Genomic DNA, 19,060 nt, shown 5'->3' on the forward strand with positions numbered 1-19,060 from the left:
CAGTATACCAGTTATATGGTGGCGATCTGTATTAATCGAGTCCGGACCAGACAGTCTAATTATCAATGTCATCAGCATCAGTAATCAATAAGGGTACATCATGGGTTAACGAAATGTGGTTACCTTTGATGTAAGCAACCACTATGCAGGTAACAGGACGTTTGGGTTTGGGCATACCTTGTGAAGAAACCTGCAAAGGGATAAAGGAACCCCCGTACTTCCATGTGTTTGTTTCTTTATTCATTTCTGTGAGTATATTTAAGCCTAAATTCAAATAGGTTCTACTTTCATACAAACTAAATTTTGAACTCATTTATTATAATTTGAACTTTTTGACTTTTCGATTAAAAAGTGGACAATTAAAGTGTTTAAATGTGTCACTCTGTAATTGACAAACTTAAAAATGTTATCCTCTATCAATCCTATTTTGTAATGAAGTGATTTTGATGGTAGGATACTATGGATGGTTTCTGTTGGAAATGTCTTGCCGTCCTCCACACAATTTCATATTGTACTAAAACACTGGCAAAGGTAACTGATATGTGTGCATCCGTCTTTGAAGTACGATCTTGAAGACAACAAATACCGTCGATCATATATTTATTGTTACATTTACAATCTAGTGATGAAATAATGTGCCTGGAAATCTTACAATTAACATTTGAATGTGTTCCGTTAAACAAGCTACCTTCAGATGATTTAATCCATGAGTTGGATATGAAACGTATATATCTGAAGTAGGAAATGAAATTATCATTTAATGTGAAGTCGTATTTCAAGACATTGAGTTCTCTGGTAATCCTTCTTAGAAATGGTCCTCAGGATCCCATGTCTTTGGAAATAGGTGACTAACGGGAACGCAGGGTCCAGCACCCATACTGTGTAGCTGCATTCCGGCCTACAGCAATTGTGTAGATAGTTGCACTTCCTGTATGTATTCGGATATGTGGTTTTATGTGCGAGTCGCTAAACAACGAACAAAGCAACAAAGCAGTGTTATGGCATATATGACTTTCAACAATAATGATAAATTAATGCAGATTTGGACAATATTCTCCTTATAAGTGTCACTCCTCTTGATATGAACAATGACACTAAAGACACCGTTTCCCATGTTGCAAGACAACACAAAATGTTCTAACCGTCGGCATAACGCCCTGTTCTGTAGTTCTGCCACGCCTGCATCCTGTACAGCACGTTCTGAGCAGACGTCATCACCAGGGAGTGATGCTTCGGCCGTGGGGCTACGTTGATGTAAGGGTTTGTAGGATCCAGGACCACCGGATTCTTTCTGGAAACATGAATTTCAAACCAGAGTATAATTAACCAAAACCGATCCCATTGGGGGTGAAATGTACAACACTGATTGAATTTATACACCGAAAATAAAAACGTAAGCGGCAGCCTATTTCAAAACTAAGATGTAAAGCTTTGGAAATGTTAACTAATTAGGATGACCAGTCCATATTTAGAGAAGGCTCATCTGGTAACTGATTTAGGGATATCATAATCATTTGCATTTCAATCAAAGTAAATATTGTCATAGATATAATGACACTGCTTTCAAAGCAAAATACCTATTCCCGTTGTTCTTATACAAGACTATTAAATTAAAAAGTGACAGTCATGTGACAGTCACATAGCAGTCATTTCTGATTTTCACTTTTGAAAAGAAGGTAACCGTTTTGAGGAAAACAAAATGCATGTTTTCCAAAAGTGCATGCATCCTGTTGAAAGTTAAACATAATTTCCATTATGGCTTCGTTTTTAAACTAAAAGTACTAAACCAAATTATGATAGTTCGTTTTTTCTGAAAGATTCCGATGTGCCAACCTCTATTTTTTCACAAAATATTCTGGTCGGCGCTTAACTTTTTATTCACGGTATATGAACGGGTCAGTGGTCGTTACATAAAGCAGAAAGCTACGTAAATGACGAGTTCTATTTAAGAAACCTTTTACTGTGTGCATTCATGAATGGAAACAAATGTTAATATACAGTTTCAGATGGAGGCCAGTTAAAGGGAGACAACTTTATCTATGCTTGTCACTATATTGATGTTTGAACGTGTGAGTGTACACCACGAAATATATGTGTTGGATAAAAATTGCATTCCACTTGCCTTAAAAGAAACGAACATACGAATGCACACGCCTGCAGTGTCAATTTATTTACGTATTATTTACACGGTGATGTTTGTTTTCTCGCATTGAGTAGTTTTATACCTTGTAAAATTATTCAGCATTCAAATCAACACATTCTGGTACACACTCAATTTTGATGATCATGTCAGATCGCGAAGCTGCAAACCCGACTGGATGAAGCGAAATGTGGATAAAACGTGCAACCTACGGATATACACAGAACGAAGCTGAGTCAAATTCGTCGGGCCACAGTATCCGCAGTGACGTTAGATCGGTCAGCTGGGTCATGACGTCACGGAACCAATCCTGTGTGACGAAGTCGCATGGGGAGCCGTTATTCCTCCAGTAGGAGATGACAACCAGTTCCAGGAAGAATGACGTCACTGCCTTGACCTCTCTGTTGACTTCTACCTGTCATGGGTGCGTGAGTTTAGTTTTACGTCGCTTTTAGCAATATTTCAGCAAACTCACTACGAAGGATACCAGAAATGGCCTCCATACATTGTACCGATGCAGGAAAGCGAACCCCTGCGTGTTCACCGTGACGAGGAATAGATGCGATATAAACCTAACCGGTGTCCTGAATCAGTCTAGGCGAATCGTTCTAAAAGACTTATGTAAAAACTACCCGAATGCAAATTTGTCATGGTCTTGTATTCTTGTAGCCTTTGAATGGCATTTAGAAATGAAACACATAGGCCTATAAGGAAATGTATTGGTGTTAACTGCTGTGATTGGAAGAACAGGACATATTCCTCACATCACATAAGTTGACACCCAGATATTTCACCCTATGCATTGTACTGGCTATCACCCAATTGTCAGACAACCATCTGATAGCCAATCGATTGACAGACACTGAACTGGAAAGATAATGACGGTACCACCTACTGGTATTTCTTCCATGTACTCTTTGCAGTAAAGTTAATGCAAAATAATCCCTTTTAATCACTGGGGGTTCAATCTAGTCGCCATGTTTCTTAGTGTCGACCATAGAGGTTTGTATTAAACATGACCAGGAAAATAACATTTTTTCAACACTGTATAATACAATCATCAATGTCAACAGTTAAGAGTTTAAAGTGATCCAATCCATAGTTTAGGTCACCAAAGTTTAAGTACTTACCTTTGCCCAGTATTTAACAAGCCGTATAAGATTCTTCACTTTGATGGGAGCTTCCTTAACGAAGTTCACCTGTTTCTGAGAAAAACATGGCGCGTACAGCCTCCTTTCATTATCCGTCTTTGATTTCATTTCTGTGAACACCTCATGTGGAGTTTTAACTGAAACCACAAAGATTCCGCAAAGATCAGTTGAACTAGTTCAAATTATCTTTACACAAAGAACTTATTTAAACACTCCCAAACATATCCCACTATTAAATGAGCTCATATTTTAAACGTTTTAAGCAGATATGGGAAATGATTGGCTGTGTGCAACAAAGGAATCCTCCTGTACATATCCTGGCCCAGTTTGATACTTCTGTACACGAGGAATGGTGCAGACTGGCCCTACAGGGGATCGGGAGGCTGACAAGGGGTTTGCGGAAGAGAGCGCTGGCTGTCAAGAAGACGCATGGAGGTTACCATCGGTACTGTCCTTGAACCCATCGGGGTCAGCACGAGATGGTTTTGAACAGTGGTTGTTGTTTCATTAAGTACTTTGTATTTGTTTACGGAATATTTGAATGGAACCTCAATATGTTTCGTCCTCTTTCTCTTGAATTTATCTAAAACGCGGGTTTTTTTCGTTTATGCTGTTGTTGGCTGACTGGTCGAGTTTGGTTTTACGCAGCTTTTAGCAATCATTAAGCAACATCACGACGAAGGACACCAAGAATAGGCTTGGCTCAGTGTAGCCATTTGACGATTTCATTCTTCTGCGAAACGATCCACGCTTTAACTACTAGCCTTACTCCACCGCCCCTGTTTTTGACTGAATGCTTAATGAATAATCCAGGCCTTTAATTTGTAAAGAGCATACACTTTCTGGAGCTTCATTGTTATCCAACGGGAATATGTTTGCTTGCTAGCTCGTTTGTTTGTTTCGGTTTGTCTGTTTGGGTTGTTCGGGTTTTTTGTATTTTTTTCTTACTTTTGATCTTTTTATTGTTTGTTTTCACGGATCAATAATCCATCTGTATGACAACGAGTGTAAATAATAACAAGTCCAGACTCGATTATTTGCACACCACAGTCAGATAGCAGCCAGAGTGCCACGTTAAGCAACAAACAAACAAACAGAAACTTCATGCATGCAAAAGCAGTGGTCTTTTAACTGATATATCACAATCTTGTTTACGTTTTGGTACTGGGCAATTTCAACCAACTCGTTTCAGAAAAATATTCTCATCCCTCAAAATGATGCCATTCACAGATCTGATGAGGTCTTTGTTCCAAGGATTTCTGTCGAGTAGCAGTAGGCTACCAAATGTTGTACACATGCCTCTAAACTACAATAAACACACAAATTCCGGCTAACTTATCCAGCAAACTTTCTGAGCACAGGAAGCTGAACCTGTCAACCCCAGATCCGCACCAAATGTCACCTACTTGAAAATATCAATATCACACAATAAACTTAAGTCCTGGTGATAAAAACGACAGCACTAAATACTTATAATTGTACATAGTTGTAATTGCTTGATGGGTATTCTCTTGAATAAAAACATCAATATCTTACACTAGTTCATCCAATCACAGGTGCCACGTGCACATGTCTCTATCCCTTCAGATGTTCAGATGCTACTCGTTCAGGGAGCATGTGACTCTAATTTAGTTTAGTGGAACCTGCACGGAGCAGAAACATTCGTGAGCAATTCGTGTTGTTCCGGGACAAGCCGAATAGCTTCTTGGAGGTTACGGAAAGGGGCGAGTGGTGACGAATGGAGCAGTGAGTGTAATTAGAGTTATCCGCCCCTCGTTTATTCAAACTTGACAGGCCTGAACCTGGGAGACGCTTGGGGAGACGGCAGTTGAGGAACACTGATTATACGAGCATCAGCGCATCAAGGGTGATTCCGGGACTACTGTGCCACGTGTCTCGTCTAATAGCTCAGTGCGTACTGCGTAATCGCCAGTTTTCCCGCTAAACTGTACACGTGTATAATGTTTATTACTGTACTAAGTATTTACATATTGAAAATGAGACCCGCGAAGATCCGGTAACAAATGCAATGCTTGTCGTAAGACACAACTAAAAGGATCGGATGGTCATGCTTCATACATGCTATAGTGTCCCAAACGCGAAAACCGATGATGTCAGTCATGGGACTGTCTGACCCCGACTCGGGTATTTAAAGACGGCTGGAATCAAAAAACAAACTCTCTTTCGTTAAGATTCGGATATTTGGAACATACATGTATGCTCGAGTTTAAAAGAACTCAAAGACTTTGTTTAGTGTCCTCTGCGAATGAGTATCGTACCTCCGAGAATGTTGAAGGAAGGCAAGATGTCAACGTCATGGTCCTCGTCTCCGCAGCTGATGTTGTACTGCAGTCCCCGGTCAGAGCGGTTTCCCTGCTCCAAATATCCTGCAAAGTCCGTCCACTTGGAGTTCAGGGCATCTTCCAAAATGCTCAGCAGGATTGGCATTTTCTTTGAAAGGTCTTCGATAGACTTTATGTTGTTTATAAACACGACAAGATCGACGTCCGACTTTCCAAGAACATTGGTGCTTTTTCCAAGCGAACCTCCCTGAAAACACAAAATATAAAGTAAAACTGGAATAAATACTGAAAAAATTCACAACTGAACTCTGAAATACTTTTCAGTTTGTCTTCCCATACACGTAGCGTTGTTTTCAGATTACTGTGTATTACATAGCTGTCTATTTGTAATAATGTTTAGTCTGTGTGCATGCTTATGACTCTCGATCTCGCATGTTTGGACATCTCGAAGTCACGCTTGGTATGTGATATTACGGGGTTCCACTAGGAGTATATGTAGCTATGTTTAACCCCAGCCTGTTATTCCATTTCCTGAAAATTGTTTCTTGTATCAACATTGATTTAGAAGCAAGTTAAATATTGTAAAAAGACACTTCGTTTAACTATACGAGAGACACATGTACCCATACATACAATAGCATTATGATATCAGACAAATCTCTTGTAGCATACATTTCTGTAAAGCCTTTATGTATGATGCGTTGCGGTGGAGTAGCCCAGTGGTTAAAGCATTTGCTAGTCACGCTGAAGACCCGGTTTCGACTCCTAGCATGGGTACAATGTGTGAAGTCCATTTGTGCAGTCCAAGCCGTGATATTGCTGGAATACTGCTGAAGCGGCGTAAGACTAAACTCATTCACACGGGCTAATATATAATATATCTGTCACCCATTAATCCCTGTTTTGGTGCTTCAAAAATCTATTCCTCTCTTATTGTTCAAGATAGCGATTTGCAGTATAGAAATAAATAAACAGAGTAAACCCTCTAGTGGTTGAATGATTCTGATTAACTGTCATGTCCTTTAAAGCATGGCGATCTCAAGTGGTAAAGAAGCTCCTGTCAGTTAGGCTAAGGTTGAGTCCAGATGTTTTGTTTTTCTAGGTCCCAGTTTTAATTTTGTAAGTTCATTAGAAATTGTTTTCATATTTCGTTATTGAAACAGAAAAAATAAATGAAAATGGTTTGCAGTTTTTCCATATTCAGTTTTCCGCCAAAATATCGACCGAAAATGAGACAATATGCAGATTAGAGTAGGTGATAGGTTAAGATCTGCATGATCAGTTTCCAAAACCATGTAGCGTCATGGGTGATATGAACGGGCAGAACCCGTTTTCAGGAACGTCCTTACAAACAATAGAGGTAAAATCCACGAGGAAACTATTTCAGTGAATAACTTCTGTTATTTAACAATGAACCAAACCCATATCAACATCCAACTACAGGAACATATTTTGCCCTCGACCTGACACTCACTGTGCCACGATGACCTATGAGGGAGTGATCACTTCCCCGCCAGTGTGAAAACTCTCAACCCTGGTAATGATCCTCCTTTATGACGAAGGAACTTCACCAATGGTGATTGGTCATTATACAGTATACAAGACTATGTACTGAACACTTGAAACACGACCTTTTCATCAACAGTGAGGACCATATACAGCCGTTTTCGAAAATACTGAACAACTTTGTTGACAAAACAACTCCACAACTCCACATATTCGTAAACCATTGATCAATGATGACTGAAAACAGGCGAGAGCGTGTAAGAAGAAAGCCGAAAATTGATTTGAATAAAGCTATAATCTTAAATGCAAAGCCTTGAAAAGCAATGAAGTAAGCATCATTCTTTGAGAAAGCGTTGTTTCAAAATAAAATCAGGCACACTTATTTCAAAGCTGTGGAACATAGTACAAAGAATAAAGAACAAAGGCTCAAAATCCGCCGTTCACCATCTGAAGGACGGTGCAAATTTCTTTAGTGATTGAGCTAACAAACTTGGCGAGGCCGAGCATTCATCTTCATCCAGTTATGTCCATGAGTTTCAGAAACATCAGAAACAAAACTGTTCACAACTTTTAAAAAACGTTTTGGATGTGCTCCGAGTGGAAATTAATATTTTATGAAGCAAAATAAATCAATCATTATATTTTCGCAATAAAATATTACTATGACATACCAGGGAGCCCATATAGAGGGAGAGAAGAAACTCCTCGAAAAACCGCTGAACGTATGTCTCGGGTCGTTATGTAAACACTCTAGCCAATATGGTAGCGTAGTATTTAAGATTGACCCGGTTTATTTTCAACAGCTGATTAAGTTCGTTGAGTGTTGTAACAACTGTAATCCTACATGTAGAAGATAGGTTAACTGTTTTGTCACTTCAGTTTAAGTCAAATAATTGGTATTAGTGTCCGTATTAGGACAGTAGATTTGTAGTAAAGTTTCAAGTCGGTATGTCATAGCTCACTGGCTTCTATTCTCGATTCACTGCGAAGATGCACGAACTTGTGCCGATAAAAACGTCTTTCGCACACTGTTCTAATTTTTAGTAGGAAAAGATACCTTTAGTAAGTAATAGTGACAGTTTTATGACTTAAAAATCCTTAGGGTGTAACTGAGGTGTGTGAAAAATATGACATGTCACCGATCTGTTCTGAACCGCCTTTGTTTGAGTATTCCTAGTTACTTCCTCAAAAACATCTTTCACATAAACCTTTAATTCTTATGTGGGGAATATACTGTAAGGTGAAATATGTTTGCAATAATAGTGATAGTTTCATAATCTAAAAGGAATGTTAGGGTGCATTTGAGATGTGTGAAAAATGTGACATATCGCCGATCTGCTCTGATCCGCCATTGAAATACTACACGCTGTTGTTTGAGTGTTTTTAGTTATACTTCAAAAACATCTCTTTCACATACACCTTTAATTCTTATGAGGGGAATATACTATCAGGTGAAATGTGTTTGCAAGTAATAGTGACATTTTCATAATCTAAAACAAAATGTTAGGGTGTATTTGAGGTCTGTGAAAAATATGACATTTTGCCGATCTCATCTGATTCACCATTGATGCTTGAGGGTTATAGTTCCATAACTTCTTTCTTTCTTGTTGATCTTATTATTTGACGAAACTGGAAAAGTGTTTTAGAACGCCTTGTGACAGTTTTACACTTTATTTTTGAGGGCAGTGTGACAGTATAACTTAACATTTTGTTAATGTCCATGCCCTTCCCCACATTCAATAAATATCTGAATTAATTATTAATGTAAACACAAAATGTCTCAAAGTAGATTTTTAAAAAGGACAGTTGATGTTAACACGTGTTCTCGCGATACCGTTGCGTTCCTAAACATGTTTTGGGAGGGAAGGCCGCGGTGTATCATTTATTCTTTTTCTTTCTTTCATTCATTCACATAATTCTTGCTCTTAATTCTTACTATAATTCATTCATTCATTCATTGTAAAATTCCGACTGATACAATAAAGTGGCTGAAGTTCTGTGAAGCACGAATGAAGTTGCGCTGGAAACGACCCAAGTCAATGTGTGCGCTGGAGCGTGACGAGGCACACGTTAATTAGTAGAAACGGTAAGGAAAGCAAGCGAGTGACCTATCCCTGTTGTGGGGTATCCCTGGACATACCAAGAAATACTGAGTCAAGCCATTCACTTTCTCCACGAACAATGCACACACTGGTACTGCCATTTTATCGCGCACGTGAATGCACCTACACATCACACCCCTGTACCCATATCTGCATATCGCCCAATTTTTCGGACGCGCCTTTGCGGTTTAAAGAAAGTACGGAAAAGATGTTAATTGGTAAAATGACAGCTCATTCCCTTTTCCTTGCCAAAAGAAACTAGTTCCCAAATTTAATTAAAGCCTCAGGCCCTATCCATAAACGGGTCAACGCGTCTACTCACTCTGACAACCATGTTGACGCTAAGACGCGTATGGTGCTGCAGGAAGTATGTCACGCGATCTACCAGGTGGTCGCACTTCCGGCGGAAGTCACTGCTAGGCTGTACGGTGTGCTGGATAAAGTGCTGCAGGGATTCCCCTCTCTCCATTCCTTCAATGATCGGAGCAGGACCTTCACTGAGGTACTGCTTCAGTTGTTGGCTCCGACTGACCACAATACTAGCGCATTCCACAATTTCCTCACAGCTTCGTTGATCAGGGATGACGTTTTTGTGGGGGTTTGCAGGGTCCAATACAACCGGTTTTGGTCTGGAACCATTATTTACATATTGTGTACATGTCTATGATTTTATTGTTATGAGGTAATTAGGCGATTGGAACGTCTAGCACAGACATGGAATTTTAGAGAAGATTTATTAAGTGGGAGACGCCATCTCACGTTACATCATGACTAGGAAGATGGTTGTTTTCACCTGGATATACAATCTAGTCTCGAGGTTATCGAGTTTAATATAATTGTCACACACTTTAGTGACACTGCCGCCAGTGACACTTGTATATCGCTTTAGTCATTCGCTTGCAGTCAGTTGTATTGGTTTGTTGTGTAAGGATTCTGTTGTTTGGTTGGTTGTTTGTTTCACATTAAAACTCTGTCACATACTGATTTCTAAGTTCGTTTCAATTTGGGAATCGTCACATAACAGTTATTTCTGTCGATACTGTGTACTTTTCCACAGCATCGCTTAACTTTGTCAAAACACCATTTTCTAGATAACGACAATCGGTGTTTTTAGACTTCATGACATTGAAGTGAGACACATTTCAGAAGTCGCAGATGGCTAAACTATGATCACACAAATCAGTAAACATACATCTGAGCACCGGAAAGATGTTGCATATTTAAGGAAAAAGTCCAACAGATCAATACTCGACGCTTAGTTGTCAATCAATTTAGACAGATTATATTTCCCCACACTGTCGAAACGTGCAAATTTACAACACTGATATGAAACGGGAAATTCCGTATGCTTCCACATCCATAAGAGCATAATCAACTTTTGTTTATGAATCACTATCAAATAGTGGTGATACCAGGCATTAGAGTATCTGGTATCGATGACATCCGTCAAAGGCTTGTCAATTGTTATCCACCGCAGCACGTTCAGCGGAGGGTATTAAAATGCACCCCCGTCCGTGCACATTTATCTTTTCCGGAGCAGAACATTAAAACCATTCAATATTTTTAAACCAAACTTGGCACATAGATGTATCTGGTGGTGGATTAGTGCATTTTGGTAGTTTGGGTATTCTTAATAAAATATTTTCGCGTTTCCATGGGAACAAGTGTTACTTAGACTGAAATTGGAGGTAATCAGGGGGATATTGATGACAGTGTCTTCTTGTTCAAACTAAAGAATTGCACTTTTGGACGCTGATGAGTCACGGTATTGAAATGTCCTCTACACGTCTACCACAGAACATATTTCACAGAAATAACGGTTCATAAATTATGATATTCATAAGGCATAGTGTAAAGGAGCCCAGAGACACTCTTCATTTTCCAGTATACACTTGCCACATATCCTGAACATGCATGGGCTTTCTTGGACAAATTTGTTTAAGGGTATGTATGACTGAGTAATGGAATTATAACGACTTAGGATAATATACACACGGGACGATCCTGTAGTTGCTTGCGGTGTATCTATCTTCCCATATAATACTTAGTGATGGGAGGTCCGCCAACTGCGTCATAATCTCTTCAAACCAGTCAGATATGTTAAAAGCGTTCGGTTTCCCCGCCCGCTGCCATCTAAAACAACAAACAGCATTTAAATATTAACTGACGAGAAAAAGATCAGTCAGGCGTTCTAACTAGTAAAGTTATTCAAGAAAGCTGATTGTATAGAACGCAACCATCATGTGTCATTTGCAAAAATGCAACCACAATTTCTACGTGTTTTGCCCGGATTTTGATTATGATTCTTGTCCTGTGCACGACCAATTTTCGTACCAAATGTATCAGACCTGTTTGTCGTGAAGACTGTACAATCACTTGACAAATATCTCACGAGAAAAAGCCAAAACTGACGTCGGTGAAACGAGAACGGGCCACAGGGATGTCACCAATGGGTGCTTCCGACAGCCATATTACAAGGACATTGAGTTGCACAAGACAAGCCACACCGTTTCACCGTTTAACAGTTTCAATATGACAGGCCAGACATGTTATCGAACCAGAATTGGACGCCCCAGAGTCATCACATCCCATGAGGATCGCTACCTGCGGTTTATTCACCTACGATGCTACCGGACAGCACAACATAAGTGTGTCATCGCATGGGCCGATTCGCAGTGACAAGACGACTTCATCCTGCTGGTATATAGGCACACCGACCCACCGCTGCGTTCACTGGCCTTGACCTTCCAGCATCACAGGAACCTTCTCCAGTGGCCATAACTACATCATGAGGTATATCACTGTTTATTGTTACAATGTCATTTTGCTGGTAAAACACGTCCATTGCAGTGTCCTTCAAATACATTTTCCATTCATCAAAAGGTTTTGTTATTTTGATCTTATTGCAAGAAACACAACCTCAGTACTTTCTTCTGCCCGTCAGTTTACTATGCGGCAAAAGAAATTATAGGTCCAGTTTTATGATCCGTAAAAAGACACAAAAGAATATGTTGGGTACAAACGTAATATAATTGTCAGAATTGGTACAGATGACCATTCAGCGACATTTTGAACGAGATACTGACAGCACAACACTTGTGAACAGTACTTGAACATTGGTGGGTCGGAAATTTTTTCTTGCGATATTTGAACTGGAAATTTTCGAACCCAGATGGCTAATGACTGTAACTAAAGGCAACATTGACTTTACACCGGAAAACATTTTACTTGGATTTAATAGGGAACTAATAATGCAGCGTGCCTTGATGTATAACAGGTAATATACACACAAAAATGAAAACAAGTTCAAGTTTCAATCGTATTATAGTAAGGAAAATATCAAAATACCATAAGAAATAACAAAATATAATGCTTACTCTACATGCAGTAACAGCCAGTTCTTTACCTTCTCGTCATATTTCCACAATCTATTTACTGAAAATATTCGGCCAGAAAACATATTGTAAGTGTATTTTATCATTACTACTGGAAACATAGAGATGATGTCTGCACAACATATTCAAAGATATGCCAGTGGTCATTTGTGCAAGTATATTGAGTGTATTGATGTCAATGTGTTCTTAACTGGAAATAAAGATGGTAAAAAGATAAATATTATTACCTGTGCATAACCATGGTCTCTATGAAGTAATAGCACGTGTCAGTCTGCACATCTTCCTGTAACAGGGTAAAACAATTGTTTTTAATATTGTGCCCACGTGCACTTGTGTTGTGCCCAAGTGCACTTTTATTGTAGACAAGTGTAAGTGTATTGTAGACACAATGCCATTTAGAAAGCAATCAAATGTCACATATGTTATATTTGGGATCACTCATAAAAATATGTAGCCAACTGATTTACCTAACCACGTGACCATATGTATGTGTATGTTGACGGGAGAGGTCATCCTCGATATCTCCAGAGTATACGTTCCGATAAGTCTCCACCATGCCCTGGATGCATCTACGGGTCGGGCCGATAAGCTTATTACCTCCCTTTGCTGGCTCCGCATTCTCATAGTAACCGATCAGCTAAGCTGCCGTTACAACAGTGCTTGCCAGTGTCAACAAAGATCGCGGTCGCAGCTGCGAATGTTTGTTCGCAGTGTGACTCAGATTTGGGGAAATCCTACAGAAAAATCGATAGTACTGAAACGTTAAAGAGATATGTGCAAGAAATCCTACTTCTTTCAGAGAACATCTGCATGGTGTGTGTTGCCAAGTTTAGTCGCTTAACTGATTTAAAAAGCGAAAGTGAGTTGTGACCGGTTCGCTCAGCTTCCCAACGTAGACATCCGATTGGATAAAAAGGGAGGCAAGGGTGGTAATAAATTAGGCTGAGTATATCCATCCAGCATATAATGGAACGTATACCATGGACATATCGAGGATGGGAGTAGTTGTGTCAAAGCGTTGTAGCTATCCATCAAGCAACGTTTGGTGGGGGAATCATGGCGTTTCTCAGCTTCATGGTCGACACCCAAAAATGTCCGGTATGCGTTGGGTACTTCTCAAAAGATTTACCTGCAGCCAGTATTTCATGAGGCGTATGAGGGAGTGTACTTTGCTCGGCGCCTGTTTGATGAAATCTATCTGTATCTCAGCTAGACACAAGGCGTAGTATTCTCTGTCTGCATCGGAGTATTCTCCCATGTCTACATACACATCGTGCTCGTTTTTGTCTGAAGGAATATTAAAAAGAGAACGTCATACGCCAGAACAGATATTACAGCTTCTCTAATTCAAGTAAATCACTAGATATGGTCAATATCGAATCTTACTTCTTCCTGACAAACATAACAATGAACCATGCAGGTGATGAACTATGGAAAGACTTAAACTGGTAACTAGCATTCTCACATTCGAACCACAAAGCTGCAGTTCCTGTAGGCCAAACATGCAGAATGAAAGCACCTACATTTGAGGATGTCATACACAGGGAATATGTGTATCATGTGTTGTTGATCCAAGTCATGGCATGTCAGAAGAAACGAGATTGAGTGAGCTGTACATTCCACGGTTCCTATGATTCCTGCTGATGGTAACCACTCTGGAGAGTCCAGCTTGGATCTGATGATGTCGAGAAGCCTACTTGTCTGTGTTTTCATGTCAAGAACAGACCCCAAGTCATTACAGAAGACGAAGATTTCCACATCGGAGGGAGAGCAGAAAAGAGTGTTCCTTCCAATAGATCCACCCTTAAATGAAATAGAAACATTGCCTATTACGTCAGAATTTACAATATCAATTGGATCTTTTCAAATGTTCTTCGATTTAAAATAGGCATGAATAGTGCAAATTCTGTTGTGAACAGACTGATGTGATATGCGGCCTAAAACAATATACATCCGTTCATATTGTCTTAATAGATTCAAGGAGGAATTCAAGTAAAACATATGTCTTTTTCTATTTGGCGCAATATGTCATTTTGTATACACAAGCCACCCAAATGGAAAGCGAGCGAGTGAGTCTAGTTTTACGTCGCCGGTGGGGTGACACCAGAAATGGGTTTCCATAATTATACCCATGTTGGGAATCGAACCCGGGTCGTCGTCGTGCCGAGCAAACGCTTTAACACCATACTAACCCACCTACTCTGAAGCTAGAGGACTACTACTAGCTAATCAGCCATGTCTAGGTAATATCATCGCTGCTACCTACCTTGACGATCTTCGCAACACTAACTGGAACGTTATTTCTCAGGAATCGTATAACTCGGTCGATGAGTTCATGCATCTTATTCGCATCAGATGATCCCCATTCCGCCAGGAACTGTTGCAACGTCTGACCTCGCTTCATGCCTGGGAGGAGCGGTTCTGGTCCTGGCAGATATGTTGTCATACTGCAACGTTCTGCTGAATGGAAACATTAATCCCGCTTTGTGTTGCACAGAACATCGCAAATTATGAGACAAGGTGATATACAGAATTTATCGATATTATGGTAAGTATTTGTTAATCACCCTTAGAAGGTAGTAATTAAATAACTACATAGTAAGGGTGATTAAACGGCATGCACAACGAGGTTATGTTTATTTAATACGCGCGTAATGTACAACGTATGACTAAGATTATCAAAATTTATAAGTTCTGTATATTATTAATAGAAATGATTGTCCATGGGAAGTTAATCAAGTTATGGTAAAAACACACTTCCAAGGACAATGGATATAACTTTCCCTCGTGGTTTAAGTATGAATAGAGACCCATGCTTGTCAAAACAGGCATCTTACGGGATCGGATGCTCAGACACATGTCATCGTACCCCAGTTGCAGAGATCGATGCGCATGCTGTTGATCACGGGTCCAGATTCGATTATTTACTGCCATAAAGCTGGAATATTGATGAGTGCGTAAAACGAAACTCGATGGCGATTATAGTCTTATTATCCATTGTTTGTATCTAGAGTTCAGCGAATGTCGTGACGGAGAGTTAGCTGCATCAGCAAGAGCTCCGTCTGGGACGGCTATCCTCAGCGCATGCTGTTGATCACTGGATTGTCCGGTTCTCACAGATCACCGCCTTATAGCTAGAATATTGCACAATAAGACGATAACAACAAACATATGATCAAAGGAAGATCACGCGCGTTACAGAGATTGACAAATGAAATGTTTGCCTTTTTATTTGTGTGTATTGGAAGAGGGATGAGCACGTGTCTGCAGCTGCTAGTCTAAAGCCACCCTGACACTTGCACGAAATTGTCCCCACACTGATTTTGCATGCCAGTGAGTAAACTCGACGTGAACTGTTGTGAAGGGTGAGTAAACTGTGCGGGGCTGCGTACCAGTACACAAAAAGATTTGAAACGTTCAAAAATTCTGTCACGCATAATCTTCGTGCTACTTGCGTGAACTACTCGTAAACACTGCGGGCGGTGCGTATCAGAGCATATCAATGTCCGGCCCTACACGCATTGACAAGCAGCGTCACGCTGATGCCTGTTATTTTTATAGCGTGGCGTGAAGCGGGACCAAATAATACCACGACCGCTTCACGCATGCGCGAAGTGGCTGTGGCAATGCATGCCCAATGCTGCAACATTGCGCGTCGTACGTACCATGCTGTACGCTAGACGTAAACAATGCGCCAGCAATACTTGACCTACACGTAAATAAGCCGTGCGATAGCGTGCAACTGCTTGACAATGTGCACCTCTTTCGGTCACGCATTTCGTTCCAAATGCGTAACTTAGGCGTAAATGGGACGTGAACAGTGCGGAAACTAGGTCTCACGTTCTCATGCGTACCATCGAAATTATACGACGAATTGCGCAGCAGTGTGGAGGCCAGATTCGTGCAAGTGTCAGGGCGGTATAATGCTGCACTGAACGTCGTCCTTGTCTTATCTCGTGATACCAAGCGTCAGGTACGGAACACGCAACACGTGTCTTTTGGTAAGATGCGGTTGGATATCAAACGACTTTCCTTCCTCTCTCACGGTGCAAGTAACACGTAGCAATGTCTTTTGGTATGACACTGGGGTATATTGCTGCACTACAGAAGAATAAACTAGTCACGCTATTAACCATGTCATACATCGTTATCGTTATACATTTATGTATAGGTGTGTGTGTGAAATATCTGTTTCTCCAGATAAAGGTATCATTTAATTTATGTGTTTCATGACACCCGTGTATGTCTCCGCGTGAGAAGGCATTTTCAGTAAGAGTGTACGAGTGTGATTATACACCGCTGTCAGCAGCAGCCCATTAATACCTGTGTGAGAACTCCTGGAAAGAGTTTCAAAAAGTGTGACCGTAGCTGGAATCAAAGATGGCTCTCGGCGTAACAACCTACACGCCGACACATAGACATGCACATGCAATGCACGCACACACACTCACTCGCATACATTCACTCACTCACTCAACAAACCCCTTGATAATTCTCCAGATCCTACGAAAAACCGACTGAAGAAGTAGTAAATAGTATTTGAAAGTTACTTGACATATCTGAGGTCAGTGCTGCACTATAAATAATTTGAATGCAGCTGGGCGTGTATCTAAACATGAAACTCAGGTCAAACTTCAAAAGATTACAGATATATAACACAGCATAACCAGGTGACGTCGGTGCGCAATATCAGATTTAATGTTATTAAACTTTTTGCGCGTTACATCCCTTTCCTTCTTTATATGTATATGGAGATCAGCCTTGTTGGACCTAGGATGTTTTATTTTATTTTATACAACCCCCTGTGCGACAAACAAGGTGCGCAATATCAGATTTAATGTTATTAAACAGAAATATTTCATAAGAAAACGCGCCCATGAGGTCGTTTGAGCAGCTGCCTGTGCAAGTCCTGACTAATACGAATGGAGGTTTTATAGCTTGCACTTGATACAACATGGATACATCAATATGACAATGTATATTGACATCCTGGGTCCAATAACCTGCCTACGAAAATCATCTCCTTTCGGAGAAGAAATACAACGTATTTCACTTAAAACATCCGATCGGCGAAAAAACATAGCATCACCGTAATCGCTAGATATTCCGCTTTTTTTCGTTCTACAAACTCTCAAATGAAATAGGGTATTCCTTTACCTGCAATACACGAATTTATTGTGAAATTAGCGGTATCGAGTGATCGAGTCCACCATGTTTGTTCTTCACTCTGAATAGGCTCGCACCAACACGATCACGCCACGAAATGAAAATAATACTGGTGTTTTATTTTTGACCAATCGGAGAGCAGCTCGTCGTTGGTGCAAGCCTATTGAGGGTGAAGGACAAACATGGTGGACTCGATCACTCGTGTTTTAAGTGAAATACGTACTATTTCTTCCCCGAGATTTTCGTAGGCAGGTTATTGGCGTACAAATGAAACAGTTGTCATGAAACAGTTGTCTTTCGTTGAGTTCCAAGCGAAGTTATTCGGTACATAGTGCACTGATTTTGATATTTTTTTATTTTTTCGAAAGGGAATTTATCTTGCTAAATTCAGTAAGAACTGCGGCTGTATATTCCAAAATTTGCCACCCAGAATTCGCCCACAATCGAGAGTTTGTGTGTGTGTGTGTGTGTGTGTGTGTGTGTGTGTGTGTGTGTGTGTGTGTGTGTGTGTGTGTGTGTGTGTGTGTGTGTGTGTGTGTGTGTGTGAGGGGGTGGGGGGTGGGTTGACAACTTTGTGCGCGTTACATCCCTTTCCTTCTTTATATGTGTATGGAGATCAGGCTTGTTGGACCCAGGATGTTTTATTTTATTTTATACAACCCCCTGTGCGACAAACAAGGTGCTGGGCGTATACTTCCCTGTTAAACTACATAAGCTCGAAGCGTTGTCACGTAATAAAATTAATTTAGAATTATACATTATAATTATACTTATATTAATATAGTAATACAATACTAATAAAGGCGGGATTCGGCGCTAGTCTCATCAAGCCGACCAACCCTAGTGGGTTCACTGAGTGCACTCACAGCTGGCATCTCACCGAGACACCGAGAGACCACGTGGCCGAGATATGTGTAGTTGTACGTGTATAAAGGTTGTGCAAACCATCACTTGACACATTAGCACACACCATGACTGCGGCAGACCAAGTGTTCCCCGTATGTACTCACCAGTTTGTGTGACGTGTTGTTGAAAATCGATCTGTTTCGCCTCTTTCCTATCGGGATTGCACAAACGTCGAGTCGGGTCGAGGCGGGCCGGACCGGACCAAAGCGAGGCAACGTTATTATTGACTTATTACTCCGTCACCGATAACTCAATGCACGTTGGCCTCACAGCATACCCGACACTATTTATAAACTATACGAATACAAATAAGCTACCAGACAACTCTATTGGCACTTGCGCAATCATCTTTTAATCCAGTTATCATTGAACTTTTCGTGGAAAGTCCTCT

The 19,060-nt window shown here is 40.4% G+C and overlaps 1 protein-coding gene across 4 annotated transcripts; it reads right to left on the reverse strand.

The window, feature by feature from the left end:
- Positions 1–583: 583 nt before the first annotated feature.
- On the reverse strand, positions 584–19,031 carry LOC137290874 (2'-5'-oligoadenylate synthase 3-like). Of its 4 annotated transcripts, none has more exons than XM_067822038.1 (11): positions 18,774–19,031; positions 14,864–15,054; positions 14,121–14,400; positions 13,727–13,884; positions 12,825–12,880; positions 11,198–11,335; positions 9,525–9,831; positions 5,571–5,841; positions 3,271–3,428; positions 2,353–2,555; positions 584–1,291 (listed from the first exon to the last, which is right to left on the reverse strand). In XM_067822038.1, the coding sequence occupies exons 2-11, from the start codon at positions 15,041–15,043 to the stop codon at positions 1,138–1,140; spliced, it is 1,905 nt and encodes a 634-aa protein (XP_067678139.1). In that variant the 5' UTR covers positions 15,044–15,054; positions 18,774–19,031; the 3' UTR covers positions 584–1,137. The 4 variants fall into 4 exon arrangements, with proteins under 4 accessions (XP_067678139.1, XP_067678138.1, XP_067678140.1 ...); XM_067822037.1 differs by having other exon boundaries at positions 14,864–15,057; positions 18,774–19,015; XM_067822039.1 differs by lacking the exon at positions 18,774–19,031 and adding an exon at positions 17,755–17,840 and having other exon boundaries at positions 14,864–15,057.
- Positions 19,032–19,060: the final 29 nt, after the last annotated feature.

The sequence above is a fragment of the Haliotis asinina genome, chromosome 7 (assembly GCF_037392515.1).
Source record: "Haliotis asinina isolate JCU_RB_2024 chromosome 7, JCU_Hal_asi_v2, whole genome shotgun sequence".
In the NCBI taxonomy this organism is placed as follows: Eukaryota; Metazoa; Mollusca; class Gastropoda; order Lepetellida; family Haliotidae; genus Haliotis; species Haliotis asinina.

What these genes read in the sequence shown, in the direction of transcription:
- LOC137290874 (XM_067822038.1), bottom strand. Translation starts at nt 15,043, where the DNA reads ATGACAACATATCTGCCAGGACCAGAACCGCTCCTCCCAGGCATGAAG. An exon ending in AGCAACTACAGGATCGTCCC is followed by an intron (nt 9,832 to 11,197) that starts GTGTGTATATTA and finishes TAATGGTTCCAG; the next exon opens with ACCAAAACCGGTTGTATTGG. An exon ending in GCGTCAACATGGTTGTCAGA is followed by an intron (nt 5,842 to 9,524) that starts GTGAGTAGACGC and finishes TTGTGTTTTCAG; the next exon opens with GGAGGTTCGCTTGGAAAAAG.